This window comes from Bufo bufo, chromosome 1 (assembly GCF_905171765.1).
Source record: "Bufo bufo chromosome 1, aBufBuf1.1, whole genome shotgun sequence".
NCBI lineage: Eukaryota > Metazoa > Chordata > Amphibia > Anura > Bufonidae > Bufo > Bufo bufo.
The window spans coordinates 236,194,959-236,216,613 of NC_053389.1; the positions used below are offsets into that span (position 1 = coordinate 236,194,959).

Here is a 21,655-nt window from a genome sequence, read left to right on the forward strand (position 1 = left end):
CATCAGCCAAAATCGGAGCAGGATCCTCTAAATCACATCCCCCAGGAAAGCTGCGAGACAACGCATCAGCCTTGACATTTTTAACCCCCGGGCAAAAAGTAACCACAAAATTGAACCTGGTAAAGAACAGTGACCATCTTGCCTGTCTAGGGTTCAGACGCTTGGCAGATTGCAGGTAAGCCAAATTCTTATGATCCGTATATACTGTAACGGGATGAGACGCCCCCTCCAACCAGTGACGCCATTCCTCAAAGGCCAATTTGATGGCCAGCAATTCCCTATCTCCTACATCATAATCTCTCTCGGCGACCAAGAGCTTCTTGGAAAAAAAAAGCACACGGAACCCATTTGCCAGGAGATGAACCCTGTGACAGCATTGCTCCAACCCCCACTTCTGATGCATCAACCTCCACCACGAATGGCTGAGACACATCGGGCTGCACCAGAATGGGAGCAGACGCAAAACATTCCTTAATAGCCGAAAAGGCCTGCAATGCCTCATCCGACCAGACAGAGACATCGGCGCAGTTCTTAGTCATATCGGTCAGAGGCTTCACAATGGTAGAATAGTTCAAGATTAATTTTCTATAATAATTAGTAAACCCCAAAAACCGCATCAAAGCTTTCTGATTCTCCGGTCGGTGCCATTCCAGAACCGCCTGGACCTTTTCGGGATCCATACGAAAACCGGAGTCAGAAAGCAGATATCCCAGAAACGGAAGCTGCTGCACAGAAAACACACATTTCTCCAATTTGGCATATAATTTATTCTCCTGAAGGATCGTTAAAACCTGTCTCACGTGATCCTAATGGGTCTTCAGATCAGGAGAGTAAATTAGAATGTCATCCAAGTAAACTACCACGAACCTCCCCACAAAATGATGGAAAATGTCATTGACGAATAGCTGAAATACCGCTGGCGCGTTAGTTAACCCAAAAGGCATAAGCAGATTCTCGAAATGACCCTCGTGCGTGTTGAAGGCCGTTTTCCACTCATCCTCTTCCTTGATTCTGATCAGACTATAGGCCCCTCTTAAATCCAAGTTGGAGAACACCTTGGCTCCAACAATCTGATCAAAAAGATCGGAGATCAAAGGAAGGGGATACGGGTCACGAACCTTAATACGGTTCAATTCCTGGAAATCCAAACAAGGTCTCAGTGATCCATCCTTTTTTTTACAAAGAATAAACCCACTGCCACCGGAGACTTAGATGGCCTAATATGACCTTTTGCCAAAATCTCGGCAATATATTTCCGCATGACCTCTCTTTCAGGTTGAGAAAGATTGTAAAGCCGAGACTTTGGCAACTTAGCCCCTGGGATGAGATTAACTGGACAATCATAGTCACGATGAGGGGGCAATTCCTGAACCCCACCCTCCGAAAAGACATCCGCAAAATCTGAGAGATACTGAGGTAAAGCCGTAGTAGACACACCAGAGATAGATGTACCAAGACAATTGTCCGAACAAAATTCACTCCAACCAATGATCTGTCTTGCTTGCCAATCTATAATTGGGTTATGTTTTGTCAACCACGGTAACCCTAAGACTATAGGAGCGGGCAAGTCCTTCATGACAAAACAAGACATGATCTCCACATGTGAATCACCCACCTTTAACAGAATACCATGAGCAATATGAGTGAGACTCCTTTGAGAAAGATGGGAAGAATTAATTGCGAAAACCGGAATCTCTCTTTCTAAAGTGCAAGTACTTAGACCCAGATTTTGAAGAAAAAGCAAATCAATAAAGTTTACCCCAGCAACATAGTCAATGAATACTTCAACAAAATATTTTCTTGCGTCTAGCGCCACCACAATAATAACATAGTTTATGCAGCCTCCTAAAGTTCCTACTACCAGAACGGATAGATACCTGACCCAGCTGCATGGGTACCTCCCCTACCCCAGAGTTACATGTCATATCACCCTGGGGAGCAGGTGAGACGAAACCACTCACAGAAGGAATCCCTTGCGCGGAGGGAACCTTACACCTCTCTCTAATACGTCTATCTAACCGTACTGTCAAAGACATAGCATTCTCTAATGTATCCGGGTACTCATGAAAAGCTAGTGCATCTTTCAATCTCTCAGATAACCCCTGACAAAACTGACTACGTAACGCGGGGTCATTCCACTCTGACTCGGTAGCCCATCTCCTAAACTCAACGCAGTAAGCCTCTGCAGTATGTTCACCTTGTAATAAATTACGCAATTTAGATTCCGCCATCGAGACCCGATCTGGATCATCATAAATTAATCCCAAGGCTTTAAAAAATTCTTCCACCGACAGGAGGGCCAGAGAATCGGACGGCAGAGAAAAGGCCCAGGATTGCGCGTCCCCTTTAAGCAGGGAAATGATTATCCCTACCCTCTGACTCTCATCACCAGACGAAGATGGACGCAGCCGAAAATACAACTTGCATGACTCTTTAAAGCAGATAGTCATCCACACCCCCTGCAAATCTATCAGGGAGAGCGACTTTAGGCTCCCCATAAATTTGACTTCCTCCTAATGCACCTGATGCCAGAGCATTCTGACACCATGTGACCGAATTACGCAGATTCGCAACCTCTAGGGATAATCCCTGCATGCGATCAACTAGCACCTCAATTGACTCCATCTCAAAACAGCTGAGAAATGGTAGTCAAGGTATTGGCGGGTTATAATGTCACAGCGGACAGGATACAAGATACACAGAAAATAAACAAACAAGTGTCTAGGCAAGAAGCTGGGGATAAGGCTCACCTCCTGACAAATCCCTATTAGCTTTCCCTAGACTTCTATACCCACGTTTAGATGCTGAAGGTGGGAATATCGTGTCCTCGTGCCTGTGCTGAAGATACCCTAAAATCCCTAAGATGGTGAAAAAGGGAAAGAGGCAGCCTGCTCCCTCAGAACCTGGAGGGGCAGGCGTCTCTCTAACAGCCTAGACAGACAACCACAAGAAAACAAAAACCAACTTTACTGAGCAGGAACAGCAATTCCTTCCTCTGAGCCAGACAGAAGCTATAACCCGCACAGGACACTGGGAGTGGGCGTAATTTAAACTCAAACCAACGACCACACCCAGTGCACCTGAAGGGAGGCGAATATAGCTCAACTCCAAAACAAAACAATAGGCTACACACGTGCTGCTAATCTGGCAGACCTCCGCACATAGCCTGAGCAGGGCATGACAATAAATTAATACAGCATTGCCAGGCAGCAAGATAACTCATAGGGAGGGGGGGCTCATAGAGGACAGTCTGCTTTCCTCCTACTCTGTCCTGTATGAGCCTCCCCCCCTGAATCCTCTATGAGCCCCCCCCAATTCTCCCATTCCCCCAAAATGCCCAGGGGGGGAGGAGTAGGAGACAAGCACACTGTTCTCTCTGAGTCTCCCCCCCCCCCCCCCGAGTCCTCTATGAGCCTCCCAACCCCTAATGCCCCCATTAATCCAAAATGTCCATGGGGGGGGAGGAGGAGTAGGAGGAAAGCACACTGTCCTCTATATGCGTTTCCACATCCCCCCCCCCCCGAGTCCTCTATGAGCCCCCCAACCCCTAATGCCCAGGGGAGAGAGGAGTAGAAGGAAAGCACACTGTCCTGAGCATTTTGGGGGGCATTAAGGGTTTGGGGGGCTCATAGTGGACAGTGTGCTCTCCTACTCCTCCCCCCTGGGCATTTTGGGGGGGCATTAGAGGTTGGATAACCCCTCTAACTCATTTCTGCTGATGCTGAGTGTGCACATAGCCACCAATCATATTCCCCCAACCCCCCAACACATCAGTCCCCTTTGGGGGGGGGGATATGATTGGTGGCTATGTGCACACTCAGCATCAGCAGCAAGGAGTTAAAGGGGTTTGGGCAGTGGCGTACTGCAACCATTTGGTGGGGTAAGAGAAGTGATGACAAAATGGCGCTGGTAGCAAAGGGGTTAAGATGTGGGGGATGGCCTACGTCTGGCTTTAGCACAGTGGACACAGGCAGGAGGAGCGATGTGTATGCGGGCTCCTGCCCTGCACTCGTTCAGCTGTGCTCACATACATATCGCGCCCTGTGTCCACTATCCTGTGCCCACTCTGCTAAAACCTGACATAGCCCATCTATGCCCGGCTTTACCAAAGCAGACAGGCAGGAGCAGTGATGTGTGATGTGATCATATTTATTCTATGTATGTGTGTGTGTCTGTGTTTGTGTCACAATCACCATGCCCACAGTGTTCCTATGTCTTGACGCAGCTGCATCAGGACGTTCTGTGCGGGGCAAGAGAAAGAAAAAGGAAGAGGAGGCAGAGATGCCAGCATGGAGTCCGTGGGAGAGGCACAGGGGGGCACACTAATGACACAGGTAACACTACCACATGATCTACACTAGTGTTATCTGTGATTTTACATAGGACTGCAGGTAACACTACCACATTATCAGCACTAGTGCTATCTGTGGTTTTACATAAGACTGCAGGTAACACTACTACATTATCAGCACTAGTGTTATCTGTGGTTTTACATAGGACTGCAGGTAACACTACTACATTTTCAGTAATCAGAGAGCCACCACTGTGTTATCTGTATTCAGAGAGCTATCACTGTATTCAGAGAGCTATCACATTTGTGGTGTTACATAGGACTACAGATGACATCTACTACATTATCTGTACTCTGAGAGTTATCACTGTGTTATTTGTAATGTTACATAGGACTGCAGATAAAACTTTTATGGAATATCCACAGGAGTCCCATAGATTCAGATACCACAGGGTTTTGTTCCTACGGCATTCCCTTTGCCGCAAAACTGACCTGTGCCCTTCATTCTCTGGGTCAGTACGAATACGTACGAACGTATGTATACATTTCTTTACTGGCAAATGGGGGTGTGGCAGGGGAGGAGCCAGGACAGGTGGTGGGATGGGTAGTGGGCGGGGTTAGGGGCCCAATTCAGATTCTTGCTATGGGGTCCAGTGATTTGATTTTTATGTACGCCCCTGCGCTATATATATATATATATATATGTATTAAGGCTGATATCAGCCTGTATTTGTGGGCAGGGCGTAAGTTCCCTATATATATCCGTAACTCCTACCCACCAGGGGGGGGTCTCACTTACGTTCGTAGGAGGAGCCACATCTAGCCGTCTAAGCGAGCTTCACGTTTTCTCTCTCTCGTCCAGGGTGATTTGCTGCACGGTGCTACATTCCGGTGAGAAGTCTTTCTCCTCAAAGTAAGTTTATGGAGCACGATACTCCCGTACGTCCACCAGCAGTGCTCCTCTAAAATCGCCTTGCGGTCCAAGGCGGAACGCATGTACTTCCGCCCGCCTCCTGTACGCGCACAGCCGGCAGCAGCGCTCCACTCGAGGCGTCTTGCGTTCCAAGGTGGAACGCACCTACTTCCGCCTGCCTCATTCAGCCTCCCCAAACAGAGCACAGACCGTTCCCACACACTCACCCGCCGGAGCCGCACCGGAGTCCTCCTTCCCCAGCATGAGGTACCGCTGTATGACTGCAGTGGGTGGCACTGGACTCATGGCGTTCCATCAGGGTCTTGTCTGTGGCCCACATGGCGACACGGCCGGGCACACTGAAGATGGGTCACATCCACATGCGGCGAGGTTCTGGCATGTTGCCGTTCCAAACTGGTCACTCACTCAGATATTCTCAGGCATGTCAGTTCGTCTGTTCAGATGAATGAGGTCTGAGAAGAGTTTGTCCCCAGCAGGTCCAGCCCCGTGCCCCCACTCCCTGCAGTTGCCCAGCACACCCCGCATGTCACTCTGGTTCCATCTTCATGTCGTATGTCTCCTGGATCGTCCAGGTTCAGTGCCAACGTTGTATGTCACCTGGATCGTCCAGGCCAGGTTCCATGCTGTATGTCACCTGGATCGTCCAGGCCTAGTCCATGTTGTATGTTACCTGGATCGTCCAGGCCTAGTCCAATGTTGTATGTTACCTGGATCGTCCAGGCCAGTCTAATGTTGTATGTTACCTGGATCGTCCAGGCCCTGGTCTCATGCTGTATGTTACCTGGATCGTCCAGGCCAGTCCATTGTGGTATGTTACCTGGATCGTCCAGGCCAGTCCAATGTTGTATGTTACCTGGATCGTCCAGGCCCTGGCCTCATGTCGTATGTTACCTGGATCGTCCAGGCCTAGTCCAATGTTGTATGTCACCTGGATCGTCCAGGCCAGTCTAATGTTGTATGTTACCTGGATCGTCCAGGCTCTGGTCTCATGCTGTATGTTACCTGGATCGTCCAGGCCTAGTCCAATGTTGTATGTTACCTGGATCGTCCAGGCCAGTCCAATGTTGCACGTCACCTGGATCAACCAGGTTCAGCCTTTTCAGTCAACATGCAAAAATGTCATTTGTCTCGTCACCTGGATCGTCCAAGTCGATTTGAAGGTTATGTGTCACCTGGGTCGCCCAGGTTCGGCTGCTGCTCATTCCACGCTATATGTCATGGTTTGTTATCAGGTTTATCCAGGCTAAGTCTTTCACATGTCCCTTCAGGTTATTCAGGCTCAGTCTCTAGTTAGGAGTCCCCTGGATCGTCAGGAGATCTTGCGGTCCTCTGCCTACCTCCACGGTTACAATATTGAGTCAATCAAAAAAAAAACAAAAAAAAAAAACAGAGATGCACAATGTAGCAGAGGCGGCACAGGTAAGAAGCAGTGGGCACATTGGGTGCCGACGGCAAGTAGGGCAGTGGCAGCCCGGCACCCAGCCTGTGTCTGGGGCAATATTGCAAAATATATACTTATTAACTTGACAAACACAACGGGTCGGTTAAGGTTCATTTGGAACGTGCAGGCATGGGTTGCTTCATAATATGGAGGCGGGGCCTCACAATGCCAGCAGGTTCCAGGGGTCCACGATTGCACGTAATAGGCTCATCGCTTCCAACACATGTCCTAGCCGGGAGGATTTGCCAGTGACGAGTGAACAGTCTCAAACAGGCCCGCACGTTATCCGGTCCGTCCGAAGTTCAGCCGCTGCAAATACCGGCTCTGTCATTTGTTTTTCGCCTGGACCTTCCGGGCCGAGTTCAATGTTGTATGTCACCTGGATCGTCCAGGCCGAGTTCAATGTTGTATGTCACCTGGATCGTCAGGCCATGATAAATGTTGCATGTCACCTGGATCGCCCAAGTTCAGCCGCTGCCGTTACCAGCCATGTCTTTGTATGTCACTTGGATCGTCCAGGCCGAGTTAAATGTCATATGTCACCTGGATCGTCCAGGCCGAGTTTAATGTTGTATGTTACCTGGATCGTCCAGGCCGAGTTCAATGTTGTATGTTACCTGGATCGTCCAGGCCATGATTAAATGTCATATGTCACCTGGATCGTCCAGGCCGAGTTCAATGTTGTATGTTACCTGGATCGTCCAGGCCGAGTCCAATGTTGTATGTTACCTGGATCGTCCAGGCCATGATAAATGTTGCATGTCACCTGGATCGCCCAGGTTCAGCCGCTGCCGTTACCAGCTATGCAGGGCCGGCGCCACCAGTAAGGCGACTTAGGCAGTCGCCTAGGGCGCCATTTAGCAGGGGGCGCCCGTTGCAGTGTAAAAAAAAAAAAAAAAAAAAGTTGGTTATATAAATCCGGCCGGCCGGCCGGCGGCGCCCCTCATGCTGCGCCTCTTGAGCGGCTGAGCGCTTGCAGCTCTAAAGAATCTCCGGCCGCCGGCTGTGTGCTGTGCAGCCTGCCTGCGCCTGCTGTCATTCTGTATCTGCTCTGTGCAGTCCGTGGCCGAGCTCTGTTTGGTCCGCGGTACAGGAGCTTTTGTTTCAAGGTGACAAGGGGGGGGCTTCAATGAGAGTGACAAGGGGGGGGGCTTCAATGAGAGTGACAAGGGGGGGGGCTTCAATGAGAGTGACAAGGGGGGGCTTCAATGAGAGTGACAGGGGGGGGCTTCAATGAGAGTGACAAGGGGGGGGGGGCTTCAATGAGAGTGACAAGGGGGGGGGCTTCAATGAGAGTGACAAGGGGGGGGGCTTCAATGAGAGTGACAAGGGGGGGGGGCTTCAATGAGAGTGACAAGGGGGGGGCTTCAATGAGAGTGACAAGGGGGGGGCTTCAATGAGAGTGACAAGGGGGGGGCTTCAATGAGAGTGACAAGGGGGGGGCTTCAATGAGAGTGACAAGGGGGGGCTTCAATGAGAGTGACAAGGGGGGGCTTCAATGAGAGTGACAAGGGGGGGGCTTCAATGAGAGTGACAAGGGGGGGGCTTCAATGAGAGTGACAAGGGGGGGCTTCAATGAGAGTGACAAGGGGGGGGGCTTCAATGAGAGTGACAAGGGGGGGGGCTTCAATGAGAGTGACAAGGGGGGGGGCTTCAATGAGAGTGACAAGGGGGGGCTTCAATGAGAGTGACAAGGGGGGGGGGGCTTCAATGAGAGTGACAAGGGGGGGGCTTCAATGAGAGTGACAAGGGGGGGGGGCTTCAATGAGAGTGACAAGGGGGGCTTCAATGAGAGTGACAAGGGGGGGCTTCAATGAGAGTGACAAGGGGGGGGCTTCAATGAGAGTGACAAGGGGGGGCTTCAATGAGAGTGACAAGGGGGGGGGCTTCAATGAGAGTGACAAGGGGGGGCTGCAATGAGAGTGACAAGGAGGAGGGGCTTCAATGAGAGTGACAAGGGGGGGCTGCAATGAGAGTGACAAGGAGGGGGGGCTGCAATGAGAGTGACAAGGGGGGGCTTCAATGAGAGTGACAAGGGGGGGGCTGCAATGAGAGTGACAAGGGGGGGCTGCAATGAGAGTGACAAGGAGGGGCTGCAATGAGAGTGACAAAGGGGGGGGGGGGCTTCAATGAGAGTGACAAGGGGGGGCTGCAATGAGAGTGACAAGGGGGGGCTGCAATGAGAGTGACAAGGGGGGGGGCTGCATTGAGAGTGACAAGGGGGGGCTGCAATGAGAGTGACAAGGGGGGGGCTGCAATGAGAGTGACAAGGGGGGGCTGCAATGAGAGTGACAAGGAGGGGGGGGCTGCAATGAGAATGACAAGGAGGGGGGCTGCAATGAGAGTGACAAGGAGGGGGGCTGCAATGAGAGTGACAAGGAGGGGGGCTGCAATGAGAGTGACGGGGGGGCTGCAATGAGAGTGACGGGGGGGCTGCAATGAGAGTGACAAGGAGGGGGGCTGCAATGAGTGTGACAAGGGGGGCTGCAATGAGAGTGACAAGGGGGGGCTGCAATGAGAGTGACAAGGGGGGTGGGGCTGCAATGAGAGTGACAAGGGGGGGCTGCAATGAGAGTGACAAGGGGGGGCTGCAATGAGAGTGACAAGGGGGGGCTGCAATGAGAGTGACAAGGGGGGCTGCAATGAGAGTGACAAGGAGGGGGGCTGCAATGAGAGTGACAAGGGAGGGGCTGCAATGAGAGTGACAAGGGAGGGGGGTAAAATGAGAGTGACAAGGGGGGCTGCAATGAGAGTGACAAGGAGGGGAGGCTGCAATGAGAGTGACAAGGGAGGGGGGGGTAAAATGAGAGTGACAAGGGAGGGGGGGTAAAATGAGAGTGACAAGGGAGGGGGGGTAAAATGAGAGTGACAAGGGAGGGGGGGTAAAATGAGAGTGACAAGGGAGGGGGGGTAAAATGAGAGTGACAAGGGAGGAGAGGGTAAAATGAGAGTGACAAGGGAGGGGGGGTAAAATGAGTGACAAGGGAGGGGGGGCTGGAATGAGAGTGACAAGGGAGGGGGGGCTGGAATGAGAGTGACAAGGGAGGGGAGGGTAAAATGAGAGTGACAAGGGAGGGGAGGGTAAAATGAGAGTGACAAGGGGGGGGGGTAAAATGAGTGACAAGGGAGGGGGGGCTGGAATGAGAGTGACAAGGGAGGGGGGGCTGGAATGAGAGTGACAAGGGAGGGGGGGCTGGAATGACAGTGACAAGGGAGGGGGGGGCTGGAATGACAGTGACAAGGGAGGGTAAAATGAGAGTGACAAGGGAGGGGGGGTAAAATGAGTGACAAGGGAGGGGGGGCTGGAATGAGAGTGACAAGGGAGGGGGGGTAAAATGAGTGACAAGGGAGGGGGGGCTGGAATGAGAGTGACAAGGGAGGGGGGGCTGGAATGAGAGTGACAAGGGAGGGAGGGAGGGAGAAGAGAGTGACAAGGGAGTCCCCAGAGCCAGACCAAGAGCCAGACTGCAGCCAGAGACCAGATCATCTTATTGTCCTGGTGGTAAGTAGACAATGCAATATGTTTATTATGTAATTGTTTAGTTATTAATACTACATTGGAGACTAATTTACCTCACATTTAGGGTCCATTCACACATCCATGTGTGTTTTGCGGATCCACAAAACACGGACAGCAGCAATGTGCGTTCCGCATTTTGCGGGCACTAAGAGAATATGCCTATTCTTGTCCGCTATTGCGGACAAGAATAAGACATATTCTATTTTTTTCAGGATCGGAATTGCAGATCCCATAGAAATGTATGGGTCCGCAATTCCGTTCCGCAAAAAGAGACAGCTACAAGAAGCTGGATTAACCCTAAGGGAAACATAGCAGTTCTTTTAATTTAAAAGCTGAGAAAGGGGTGGAACATATGTGATGTCATGGTATGGGCACCTGGATCGTCCAGGCCGAGTTCAATGTTGTATGTTTCCTGGATCGTCCAGGCCGAGTTCAATGTTGTATGTTACCTGGATCGTCCAGGCCATGATAAATGTTGCATGTCACCTGGATCGCCCAGGTTCAGCCGCTGCCGTTACCAGCTATGTCTTTGTATGTCACCTGGATCGTCCAGGCCGAGTTAAATGTCATATGTCACCTGGATCGTCCAGGCCGAGTTTAATGTTGTATGTTACCTGGATCGTCCAGGCCGAGTTCAATGTTGTATGTTACCTGGATCGTCCAGGCCATGATAAAATGTTGCATGTCACCTGCATCGCCCAGGTTCAGCCGCTGCAGTTACCAGCTATGTCTTTCTCTGTCACCTGGATCGTCCAGGCCATGTTAAATTACGTATGTCACCGGGACCGCCCAGGTTCAGCTACTGCCGATAGCATGCCATGCCATTAATCTTGTCTCTTAGATCACCCAGGACAAGCTAAATGTCTGGGTGACAACTGGACCGTCAGGCCCAACTGCTGCTGTTACCACGCTATATGTCATGTTAAAGCTGCCACACCCCACTTCAGTCTATCCAGGCTCGGCCTTTAGTTAGGGGGCTCCTGGACGGTCAAGGGGTCTCGTGGTCCTCATCCGATTTCCACGGCTACGTTATTCAGTCTCCTTAATGTTCCCCTCAGATTCCGAGAAGTATCTTCCGGCCACTATCGTTCTCAAATCAGACAAAGCCTCTACAAGGTAAGAAACGCGCAACAAGGGTAAAGGCGGTTTCAGCAGCGAAACATCTCATAAGACAGTCGTTAGCTCCAAACACGACCAGGAATTACAGAGCTGGGTTGAAAGCGTTCGATAGTTTAGACTTCTCTATACTCAGGGCAGTTGGGATGAAATATTTTACATATTGGCGTTCATAGCTTTCTGTTTCTCCCAACAGAAGCTTTCGTACAATGCCATCAGGATTGAGCCAGCAGGCCTCTAACACCACGTCATACGTAGTAACCCAGGTCGCTCTTCCAAAGATATATTAAATATAAAAATAAATAAAATACAAAGCAGGCTTCCGCCCGCAGACGGCCAGTGTCCAGCGAGTTGGTCAGGGAATTGTCTTCTGCACTGGACGGTTTGGGCCTTTTTCCAGCGGTAATTCAAGCGGCCATGTTTCCATGGCTTCTCCCGGCTAGGGGAGTTCACTAGCAGCTCTCTGGGACACGGCTGTCTCCGCGTAGAACAGCTGTCTTGGCATAATAACCACTACATACTCCATATCCCATTGACCAAGACAAATCAGACGGGGCCGCCCACGGAAGTTAAATATTTCGCACCCAGAATAAATGGTGCCCAGTCCAGATCCTCAATAAATCATGTCCGTGTTGCAAACAGCACCTCCTGACAGTCCTCTCCTGCCCTCCAAGAACAAGCCCCTCTCTTAAACCAATTCACGTCCCTCATCCGCTCCCTGACAGCAGGTCTTGGGTTCGACTCAAGAGTCATTTCGGGCCATTCATTCCACATCGTCAGCTCAAAACACCAGGTCCCCGCTCATGTTACCCGATCAACGGGGCGCTGGAAATCGTCTTGTTTCAGCAGGTACGTTCCCAGTCCACACAGGGAGATCTCTCAGGATTTTCAGTCATTAGCGTTATAGTTCATGCGTGTTGGGAAAATATGAATAAATTGGTCTAGTCAACATAGTGTCCTTGACTTTTTGCCCTCTCCAGGCCTACCCACGCCCGTGGCTCCAGGCACAACTCAGCCATATAGTTCAGGTTTGGCATGTCTTACCCACGACCAATACGTTTTCAGCCCTGCCCATAAGTATTAAGGCTGATATCAGCCTGTATTTGTGGGCAGGGCGTAAGTTCCCTATATATATCCGTAACTCCTACCCACCAGGGGTGTGTCTCACTTACCCCTCCCTCCCATCCCCTTTTTTTCACACACTCCAATAGGGTACGCCCTCTCCAGGCCTACCCACGCCCGTGGCTCCAGGCACAACTCAGCCATATAGTTCAGGTTTGGCATGTCTTACCCACGACCAATACGTTTTCAGCCCTGCCCATAAATATATATATATATGTACAGCTCTGCTACATCTGTCTTCCACTATTTTGAAGTTGTCCCGGTCCTCCGATACCTCTCCTGCATGTCCTCTCTCTCTCTGAACGTCCATGCTGCAAACAGAGCATGTGCGGCTCTGTATTAGACGAGGCACAAAGGAATAAAGCTTTGCGCATGCCCGGTGGTGTGCACGTTCATGAATGCAATGAGCGGCCGGCCGGGTGAAAAATGTGTTTCTTCTGCGCAAGCGCGGCCCATGGATTCGGCCGAGAAGCGGTGGCCGTAACTATGGGGAACCAAAGGACAAAACTGGGGTAGGATGGAAGGAATTTTATAAAGAATGGTGGCAATTTGATATTACAACATATTTGCAAAAATGATCACTGGCACCTCATTAACAGATTAAACTATGATCACTGTGATGGGAATACCCCTTTAACCACCTCCGGACCGCCTAACGCACGGATGCGTCCGGGAGGTGGTTGATTCATTCCTCCTGGACGCATCCGTGCGTCATCTCGCGAGACGCGAGATTTCCTGTGAACGCGCGCACACAGGCGCGCGCGTTCACAGGATCGGAAGGTAAGCGAGTGGATCTCCAGCCTGCCAGCGGCGATTGTTCGCTGGCAGGCTGGAGATGCGATTTTTTTAACCCCTAACGAGTATATTAGACGCTGTTTTGATAACAGCGTCTAATATACCTGCTACCTGGTCCTCTGGTGGTCCCTTTTGTTTGGATCGACCACCAGAGGACACAGGTAGCTCAGTAACAAGTAGCACCAAGCACCACACTACACTACACCCCCCCCTGTCACTTATTAACCCCTGATCACCCCATATAGACTCCCTGATCACCCCCCTGTCATTGATCACCCGCCTGTAAGGCTCCATTCAGACGTCCGTATGATTTTTACGGATCCACTGATACATGGATCGGATCCGCAAAACGCATACGGACATCTGAATGCAGCCTTACAGGGGGGTGATCAATGACGGGGGTGATCACCCCATATAGACTTTCTGATCACCCCCCTGTAAGGCTGCATTCAGCTGTCCGTATGATTTTTACGGATCCACTGATACATGGATCGGATCCGCAAAACACATACGGACATCTGAATGGAGCCTTATAGGGGGGTGATCAATGACAGGGGGGTGATCACCCCATATAGACTCCCTGATCACCCCCCTGTCATTGATCACCCCCCTGTCATTGATCACCCCCCTGTCATTGATCACCCCCCTGTCATTGATCACCCCCCTGTAAGGCTGCATTCAGATGTCCGTATGATTTTTACGGATCCACTGATACATGGATCGGATCCGCAAAACACATACGGACATCTGAATGGAGCCTTATAGGGGGGTGATCAATGACAGTGGGGTGATCACCCCATATAGAATCCCTGATCACCCCCCTGTCATTGATCACCCTCCTGTCATTGATCACCCCCCTGTAAGGCTGCATTCAGATGTCCGTATGATTTTTACGGATCCACTGATACACGCATCGGATCCGCAAAACGCATACGGACATCTGAATGCAGCCTTACAGGGGGGTGATCAATGACGGGGGTGATCACCCCATATAGACTCCCTGATCACCCCCCCGTCATTGATCACCCCCCTGTAAGGCTGCATTCAGATGTCCGTATGATTTTTACGGATCCACTGATACATGGATCGGATCCGCAAAACACATACGGACATCTGAATGTAGCCTTATAGGGGGGTGATCAATGACAGGGGGGTGATCACCCCATATAGACTCCCTGATCACCCCCCTGTCATTGATCACCCCCCTGTCATTGATCACCCCCCTGTCATTGATCACCCCCCTGTCATTGATCACCCCCCTGTAAGGCTGCATTCAGATGTCCGTATGATTTTTACGGATCCACTGATACATGGATCGGATCCGCAAAACACATACGGACATCTGAATGGAGCCTTATAGGGGGGTGATCAATGACAGGGGGGTGATCACCCCATATAGACTCCCTGATCACCCCCCTGTCATTGATCACCCCCCTGTCATTGATCACCCCCCCTGTAAGGCTGCATTCAGATGTCCGTATGATTTTTACGGATCCACTGATACATGGATCGGATCCGCAAAACACATACGGACATCTGAATGGAGCCTTATAAGGGGGTGATCAATGACAGGGGGGTGATCACCCCATATAGACTCCCTGATCACCCCCCTGTCATTGATCACCCCCCTGTAAGACTCCATTCAGACATTTTTTTGGCCCAAGTTAGCGGAAATTATATTTTTTTTTCTTACAGTCTCATAGTCCACTAACTTGTGTCAAAAAATAAAATCTCACATGAACTCCCCATACCCCTCACGGAATCCAAATGCGTAAATTTTTTTAGACATTTATATTCCAGACTTCTTCTCACGCTTTAGGGCCCCTAGAATGCCAGGGCAGTATAAATACCCCACATGTGACCCCATTTCGGAAAGAAGACACCCCAAGGTATTCCGTGAGGGGCATATTGAGTCCATGAAAGATTGAAATTTTTGTCCCAAGTTAGCAAAAAGGGAGACTTTGTGAGAAAAAAAAAATATCAATTTACGCTAACTTGTGCCAAAATGTGTCTTCTTTCCAAAATGGGGTCACATGTGGGGTATTTATACTGCCCTGGCATTTTAGGGGCCCTAAAGCATGAGAAGAAGTCTGGGATCCAAATGTCTAAAAATGCCCTCATAAAAGGAATGTGGGCCCCTTTGCGCATCTAGGCTGCAAAAAAGTGTCACACATCTGGTATCGCCGTACTCAGGAGAAGTTGGGCAATGTGTTTTGGGGTGTCATTTTACATATACCCATGCTGGGTGAGATAAATATCTTGGTCAAATGCCAACTTTGTATAAAAAATGGGAAAAGTTGTCTTTTGGCGAGATATTTCTCTCACCCAGCATGAGTATATGTAAAAAGACACCCCAAAACACATTGCCCAACTTCTCCTGAATACGGCGATACCACATGTGTGACACTTTTTTGCAGCCTAGGTGGGCAAAGGGGCCCACATTCCAGAAAGCACCTTTCGGATTTCACAGGTCATTTACCTACTTACCACACATTAGGGCCCCTAGAATGCCAGGGCAGTATAACTACCCCACAAGTGACCCCATTTTGGAAAGAAGACACCCCAAGGTATTCTGTGAGGGGCATGGCGAGTTCCTAGAATTTTTTATTTTCTGTCACAAGTTAGCGGAATATGATAATTTTTTTTTTTTTATTTTTTTTTTTCCTTACAAAGTCTCATATTCTACTAACTTGTGACAAAAAATAAAAACTTCCATGAACTCACTATGCCCATCACGAAATACCTTGGGGTGTCTTCTTTCCAAAATGGGGTCACTTGTGGGGTAGTTATACTGCCCTGGCATTTTAGGGGCCGAATGCGTGAGAAGTGGTTTGAAATCAAAATCTGTAAAAAATGGCCGGTGAAATCCGAAAGGTGCTCTTTAGAATGTGGGCCCCTTTGCCCACCTAGGCTGCAAAAAAGTGTCACACATCTGGTATCCCCGTACTCAGGAGAAGTGTGGCAATGTGTTTTGGGGTGTCTTTTTACATATACCCATGCTGGGTGAGAGAAATATCTTGGCAAAAGACAACTTTTCCAATTTTTTTATACAAAGTTAGTGGAATATGAGACTTTGTAAGAAAAAAAAATAAATCATAATTTTCCGCTAACTTGTGACAAAAAATAAAAAATTCTAGGAACTCGCCATGCCCCTCACGGAATACCTTGGGGTGTCTTCTTTCCAATATGGGGTCACTTGTGTGGTAGTTATATGTGTGGTAAGTAGTTTGAAATCAAAATCTGTAAAAAATGGCCGGTGAAATCCGAAAGGTGCTCTTTGGAATGTGGGCCCCTTTGCCCACCTAGGCTGCAAAAAAGTGTCACACATGTGGTATCTCCGTACTCAGGAGAAGTTGGGCAATGTGTTTTAGGGTGTCATTTTACATATACCCATGCTGGGTGAGAGAAATATCTTGGTCAAATGCCAACTTTGCATAAAAAAATTGGAAAAGTTGTCTTTTGCCAAGATATTTCTCTCACCCAGCATGGGTATATGTAAAATGACACCCCAAAACACATTGCCCAACTTCTCCTGAGTACGGAGATACCACATGTGTGACACTTTTTTGCAGCCTAGGTGGGCAAAGGGGCCCACATTCCAAAGAGCACCTTTCGGATTTCACCGGCCATTTTTTACAGATTTTGATTTCAAACTACTTACCACACATTTGGGCCCCTAGAATGCCAGGGCAGTATAACTACCCCACAAGTGACCCCATTTTGGAAAGAAGACACCCCAAGGTATTCGCTGATGGGCATAGTGAGTTCATAAAAGTTTTTATTTTTTGTCACAAGTTAGTGGAATATGAGACTTTGTAAGAAGAAAAAAAAAATTTAAAAAAAATCATCATTTTCCGCTAACTTGTGACAAAAAATAAAAAGTTCTATGAACTCACTATGCCCATCAGCGAATACCTTAGGGTGTCTACTTTCCGAAATTGGGTCATTTGTGGGGTGTTTGTACTGTCTGGGCATTGTAGAACCTCAGGAAACATGACAGGTGCTCAGAAAGTCAGAGCTGCTTCAAAAAGCGGAAATTCACATTTTTGTACCATAGTTTGTAAACGCTATAACTTTTACCCAAACATTTTTTTTTTATCAAAGACATGTAGAACAATAAATTTAGAGCAAAATTTATATATGGATGTCGTTTTTTTTGCAAAATTTTACAACTGAAAGTGAAAAACGTCATTTTTTTGCAAAAAAATCGTTAAATTTCGATTAATAACAAAAAAAGTAAAAATGTCAGCAGCAATGAAATACCACCAAATGAAAGCTCTTATTAGTGAGAAGAAAAGGAGGTAAAATTCATTTGGGTGGTAAGTTGCATGACCGAGCAATAAACGGTTAAAGTAGTGTAGGTCAGAAGTGTAAAAAGTGGCCTGGTCATTAAGGGTGTTTAAGTTATAGGGCAGCGGTTCTCAACCTAGGGGTCGCGACCCCTTTGGGGGTCGATCGGCCCTTTCCGGGGGGTCGCCTGAGGCTTCCTATTGTGAGTCGCCCGCACAACGGCAGCGGCCCCTTATCCTCGCGCACAGGAAGTTATGTCCTATCACTGCCTGTGCTTGAAGGAGCCTGACGTATGGACGGTAAGTCGGGCCGCCTGTCTGCTGAGGTCCGAGTTTTTTCGTTAATGACACTGCCGCTGAGCACCACTGCCACCAATGATTTAATTGAGCCTGGCTGAGCCTGGCTAATTTTATTTTAATTATTTGGCTGAGCAAGGCTTAATTTATTTGGGGGGACATGAAGCACCGCTGATTTATTTATTTGGGGGACCCTGAGCACCATTGATTTATTTATTTGGGGGGACCTGAAGCACCGCTGATTTATTTATTTGGGGGACCCTGAGCACTTCTGATTTATTTATTTGGGGGACCCTGAGCACCATTGATTTATTTATTTGGGGGAAACCTGATGCACCACTGATTTATTTATTTGGGGGTAGCCCTGAGCACCATTGATTTATTTATTTGGGGGAAACCTGATGCACCACTGATTTATTTATTTGGGGGTACCCTGAGCACCACTGATCTATTTATTTGGGGGAGACCTGAAGCCCCGCTGATTTATTTATTTGGGGGACCCTGAGCACTTCTGATTTATTTATTTGGGGGACCCTGAGCACCATTGATTTATTTATTTGGGGAAAACCTGATGCACCACTGATTTATTTATTTGGGGGTACCCTGAGCACCGCTGATTTATTTATTTGGGGGAGACCTGAAGCCCCGCTGATTTATTTATTTGGGGGACCCTGAGCACTTCTGATTTATTTATTTGGGGGACCCTGAGCACCATTGATTTATTTATTTGGGGGAAACCTGATGCACCACTGATTTATTTATTTGGGGGTACCCTGAGCACCGCTGATTTATTTATTTGGGGGAGACCTGAAGCCCCGCTGATTTATTTATTTGGGGGGTACCCTAAGCACTTCTGATTTATTTATTTGGGGGGGACTTGAAGCACCACTGATTTATACACCATGCTTCAATACAAAATTTCATTTATTTGTAATTAGAAATAAATATTTGACAATATATAACATTTTGTCTTTGTGATCAATTACTCTGCTTTAATTATGTTCAATTTGTAGCAATAAAAATACATCCTGCATATCAGATCTTTATATTACAATTCATAACAGTAGCAAAATTAGTTATGACGTAGCAAGGAAAAAAATGTAATGGTTGGGGGTCACCACAACATGAGGAACTGTATTAAGAGGTCACGGCTTTAGAAAGGTTGAGAACCACTGCTATAGGGGCTGAGGTGTTTAAAGGAAGCCTCAAGCCAATTATCTATCCAGCATGCTCGAAAAATCAGATGACTACCAGCCTGTCAATGCGCTTGGAGACGCACATAGTCAGGAGTGAGACATTTTAAGTGAATAGGTACTTTTTCCCTTTTAAAGGGGTTGTCCGGGTTTGGTGATTATTTATTAATAGGATACATTCCCCTAATAGCATACTTCCAAGTGGGTTTTACCTTCATTGCTTTGCCTTTGATGCCCACGTTCCTCATGCTGCAATCAAGGACGGGAAGTGAGTTTTTTCACCTGGCAAGTGACCGGGCTCCTTACTAAGCCTCTTCTTCCGCTTCCTGGTTATGTCACCAGCACACAGGGGTGTTCTGGAGCTAGCAAGGAGGCTGTCAGTATGCGGGAAATGTTGGAGCTAAACCACTTCCCTCTGTGACATCACTGGGCACAGAGGGCGTTAGTCTGGGAAAAAGGAGGCAGTATTTGGAGGAGGGAACTCGCCTCACTAAGGAACGCCCCTCTCTGCCAATGACTTCACCAGCCATAGAGGAGCGTTATTTGGAGTAGAAGGAGGTGGTATTGGAGGCAGCAAACTATGCTATTTAGCATAGTGCACGCCTCCCATGGTCATGTACAATGAATGGAATGTGCTACAGTATGGGTGCTAACCATGCCTGCCATGTCCCTACACGCCAGTCCGATCGCTCCTTGCCACTATTGTCTTTATTCAATGCTAGCAGAGAGCAGATACATGTAAGCAGGGAGGGATTCAGCTTGCAGGCTTAGAAAAAGGTGGTTTTAGGGGAGGAATACTGATGAGGAGTATGAGTGGCAGGAGGCGGAATACTGATTAGGGGGAGTGGTAAGGCTCGTGAGGTCCAGCTGCAGAGTCACCCAGACTTGAGGGACCCATAAGGCAGTGCAGCCGGAAATGACATAGCGCAGGAGCTTATATGTAAACAATACCGACAGCAGCGTCAGGGATCGTAGGAACAACAGAGAAAAATACACAAAGCATTCAAGACTACTTTACTGCGGCATGTCAAGGTGATTATTAACTGATCTGTAACTGGTGAGTTTAGGTGAGCGACATTCAAAGACCCAGTCAGACGCTAGAGGGTGTTTTAAATGTATTAGCAGAAGTTAAGAGTAGTACTCATCCTTTTTTCAGAAATGCCACAGTGGAGTTCAAACAACCACTTGTACTGGACTCGTGGGCAGGGAGGGGAAGAAAAGGGCTAGGGAAAGAAGTAAAAAAACATTCTGCAATACATCAGATAAAGAAAACAATGATTTCAGTGACAAAAGCCACAACTGTAAGCATCTCGCACATTTAGAGCACTGGAGGAAATATAAGCAAAGAACAAGAAAGCGAAAGAAACGACATTGGTGAGGGAAAAAAAATAATAATAATATTCCATCAGTGCAAAAAGCATTTCCTCAAAACTTCTCAGTGTGTAATCGCAGATCCAGAACCTGGAGATGCCTACAAGCTTCTTCAGGGTCATCAAAGGTGGAGGTTTGATTGGCCAGGATGACCCACAATTTAGCAGTGTGTTGAAGCTGGAATTTATGATTGGTGGCAATCAAATATCTGCACACTGGAGCAAACGTATGTTGCCATTGGGACACCAAGGCACAATAATCTTGAAAAATGAATATGGAGTGACCCTGCACCTCCAATCGTTGTAATTTCTTACATGCCTGAAGGATGTTTTTCTTCTTCTGGAAGTGGAAGAATCCAGGAATAGCCTGAAGTGGGTATGTCTGTTGGTCTCATGTGTCAGGGCTTATTTTTGTTATGTTTTAAGAACTGGAGTTTTTTTTGTTTTGTTTTTCTACACCTGTTCTCTAGGTCATTAACTTTATCCTTCATCCCAGTGGATGCCTCTTAGGAGGTAAATCTCTAATGTGAAAATTCAGGGTTAGTGCCAGTTCAGATTCAAATAATTGTGAGGAGCTTTGGCTTGGAGACCTCAACAGGAAGAACGCAACGTCCTACACTTCCTAGCCAAGAACCTATGATGGCAGTCCATTTTGTGGTGATCTCAGTGGTTTATAGACTTTTTTATTTTACTTTTACCAGGAGGGCAACTGAGCAAAAAAAAAAAATCCATTCCAGGGTAAAATGACCCCAGGAGAGACCAAATTCTAACTCCAATGGTTCAGGCGATGGAGAAAGTGGGTGCAATCCTCCAAACAAGCAGATAATCCAAATGTATGAGTAGATGGAGACCTGCACTTCCACTTATAACCTTAGTGATCTTTTATTCAAAGTACAATTCCAAGTGCGATGTTTCAGCTAAGGAGCCTTTTTTGGGCCTTCATACACAATACTGAATGCACATTTATATATAACATGATTACATCGTTAAGATGAGACGCCCAATTACCACCCATGACATCACAAAGGTGACATGTGGACCAATCAGAAAAGTTATCCATACACTATATTAAATATAATACTTACAGACAACCAAAAACATATATTCACAAGTGTAAAAAGCACATTAGTGATAAAGTACCTTGTCCAAGGGTCTTATGCAGTAATATACGATCAGTACATGTATGGAGCTTGTGCAATGCTTGTTTAGTGTCTAGTAACTGCGGTTCTTTAATGTTAAAGGGGTTGTCCGAGTTATTTTTTTGTTCTTTCAATGTTCCTAACTAGG

At 48.0% G+C, this 21,655-nt stretch overlaps 1 protein-coding gene across 3 annotated transcripts in view; it reads right to left on the reverse strand.

Annotated features, from left to right (window-relative positions):
* Positions 1 to 19,334, reverse strand: part of LOC121004958 (serine protease FAM111A-like) — a 214,713-nt gene extending 195,379 nt beyond the window's left edge. For all 3 annotated transcript variants that reach the window (XM_040437433.1, XM_040437423.1, XM_040437441.1), the window contains exon 1: positions 19,211 to 19,334. In XM_040437433.1, coding sequence (XP_040293367.1) covers positions 19,211 to 19,246 — 36 coding nt within the window. In that variant the 5' untranslated portion in view covers positions 19,247 to 19,334. The remainder of the gene's footprint in view (positions 1 to 19,210) is intronic.
* Between the last annotated feature and the right edge of the window lie 2,321 nt (positions 19,335 to 21,655).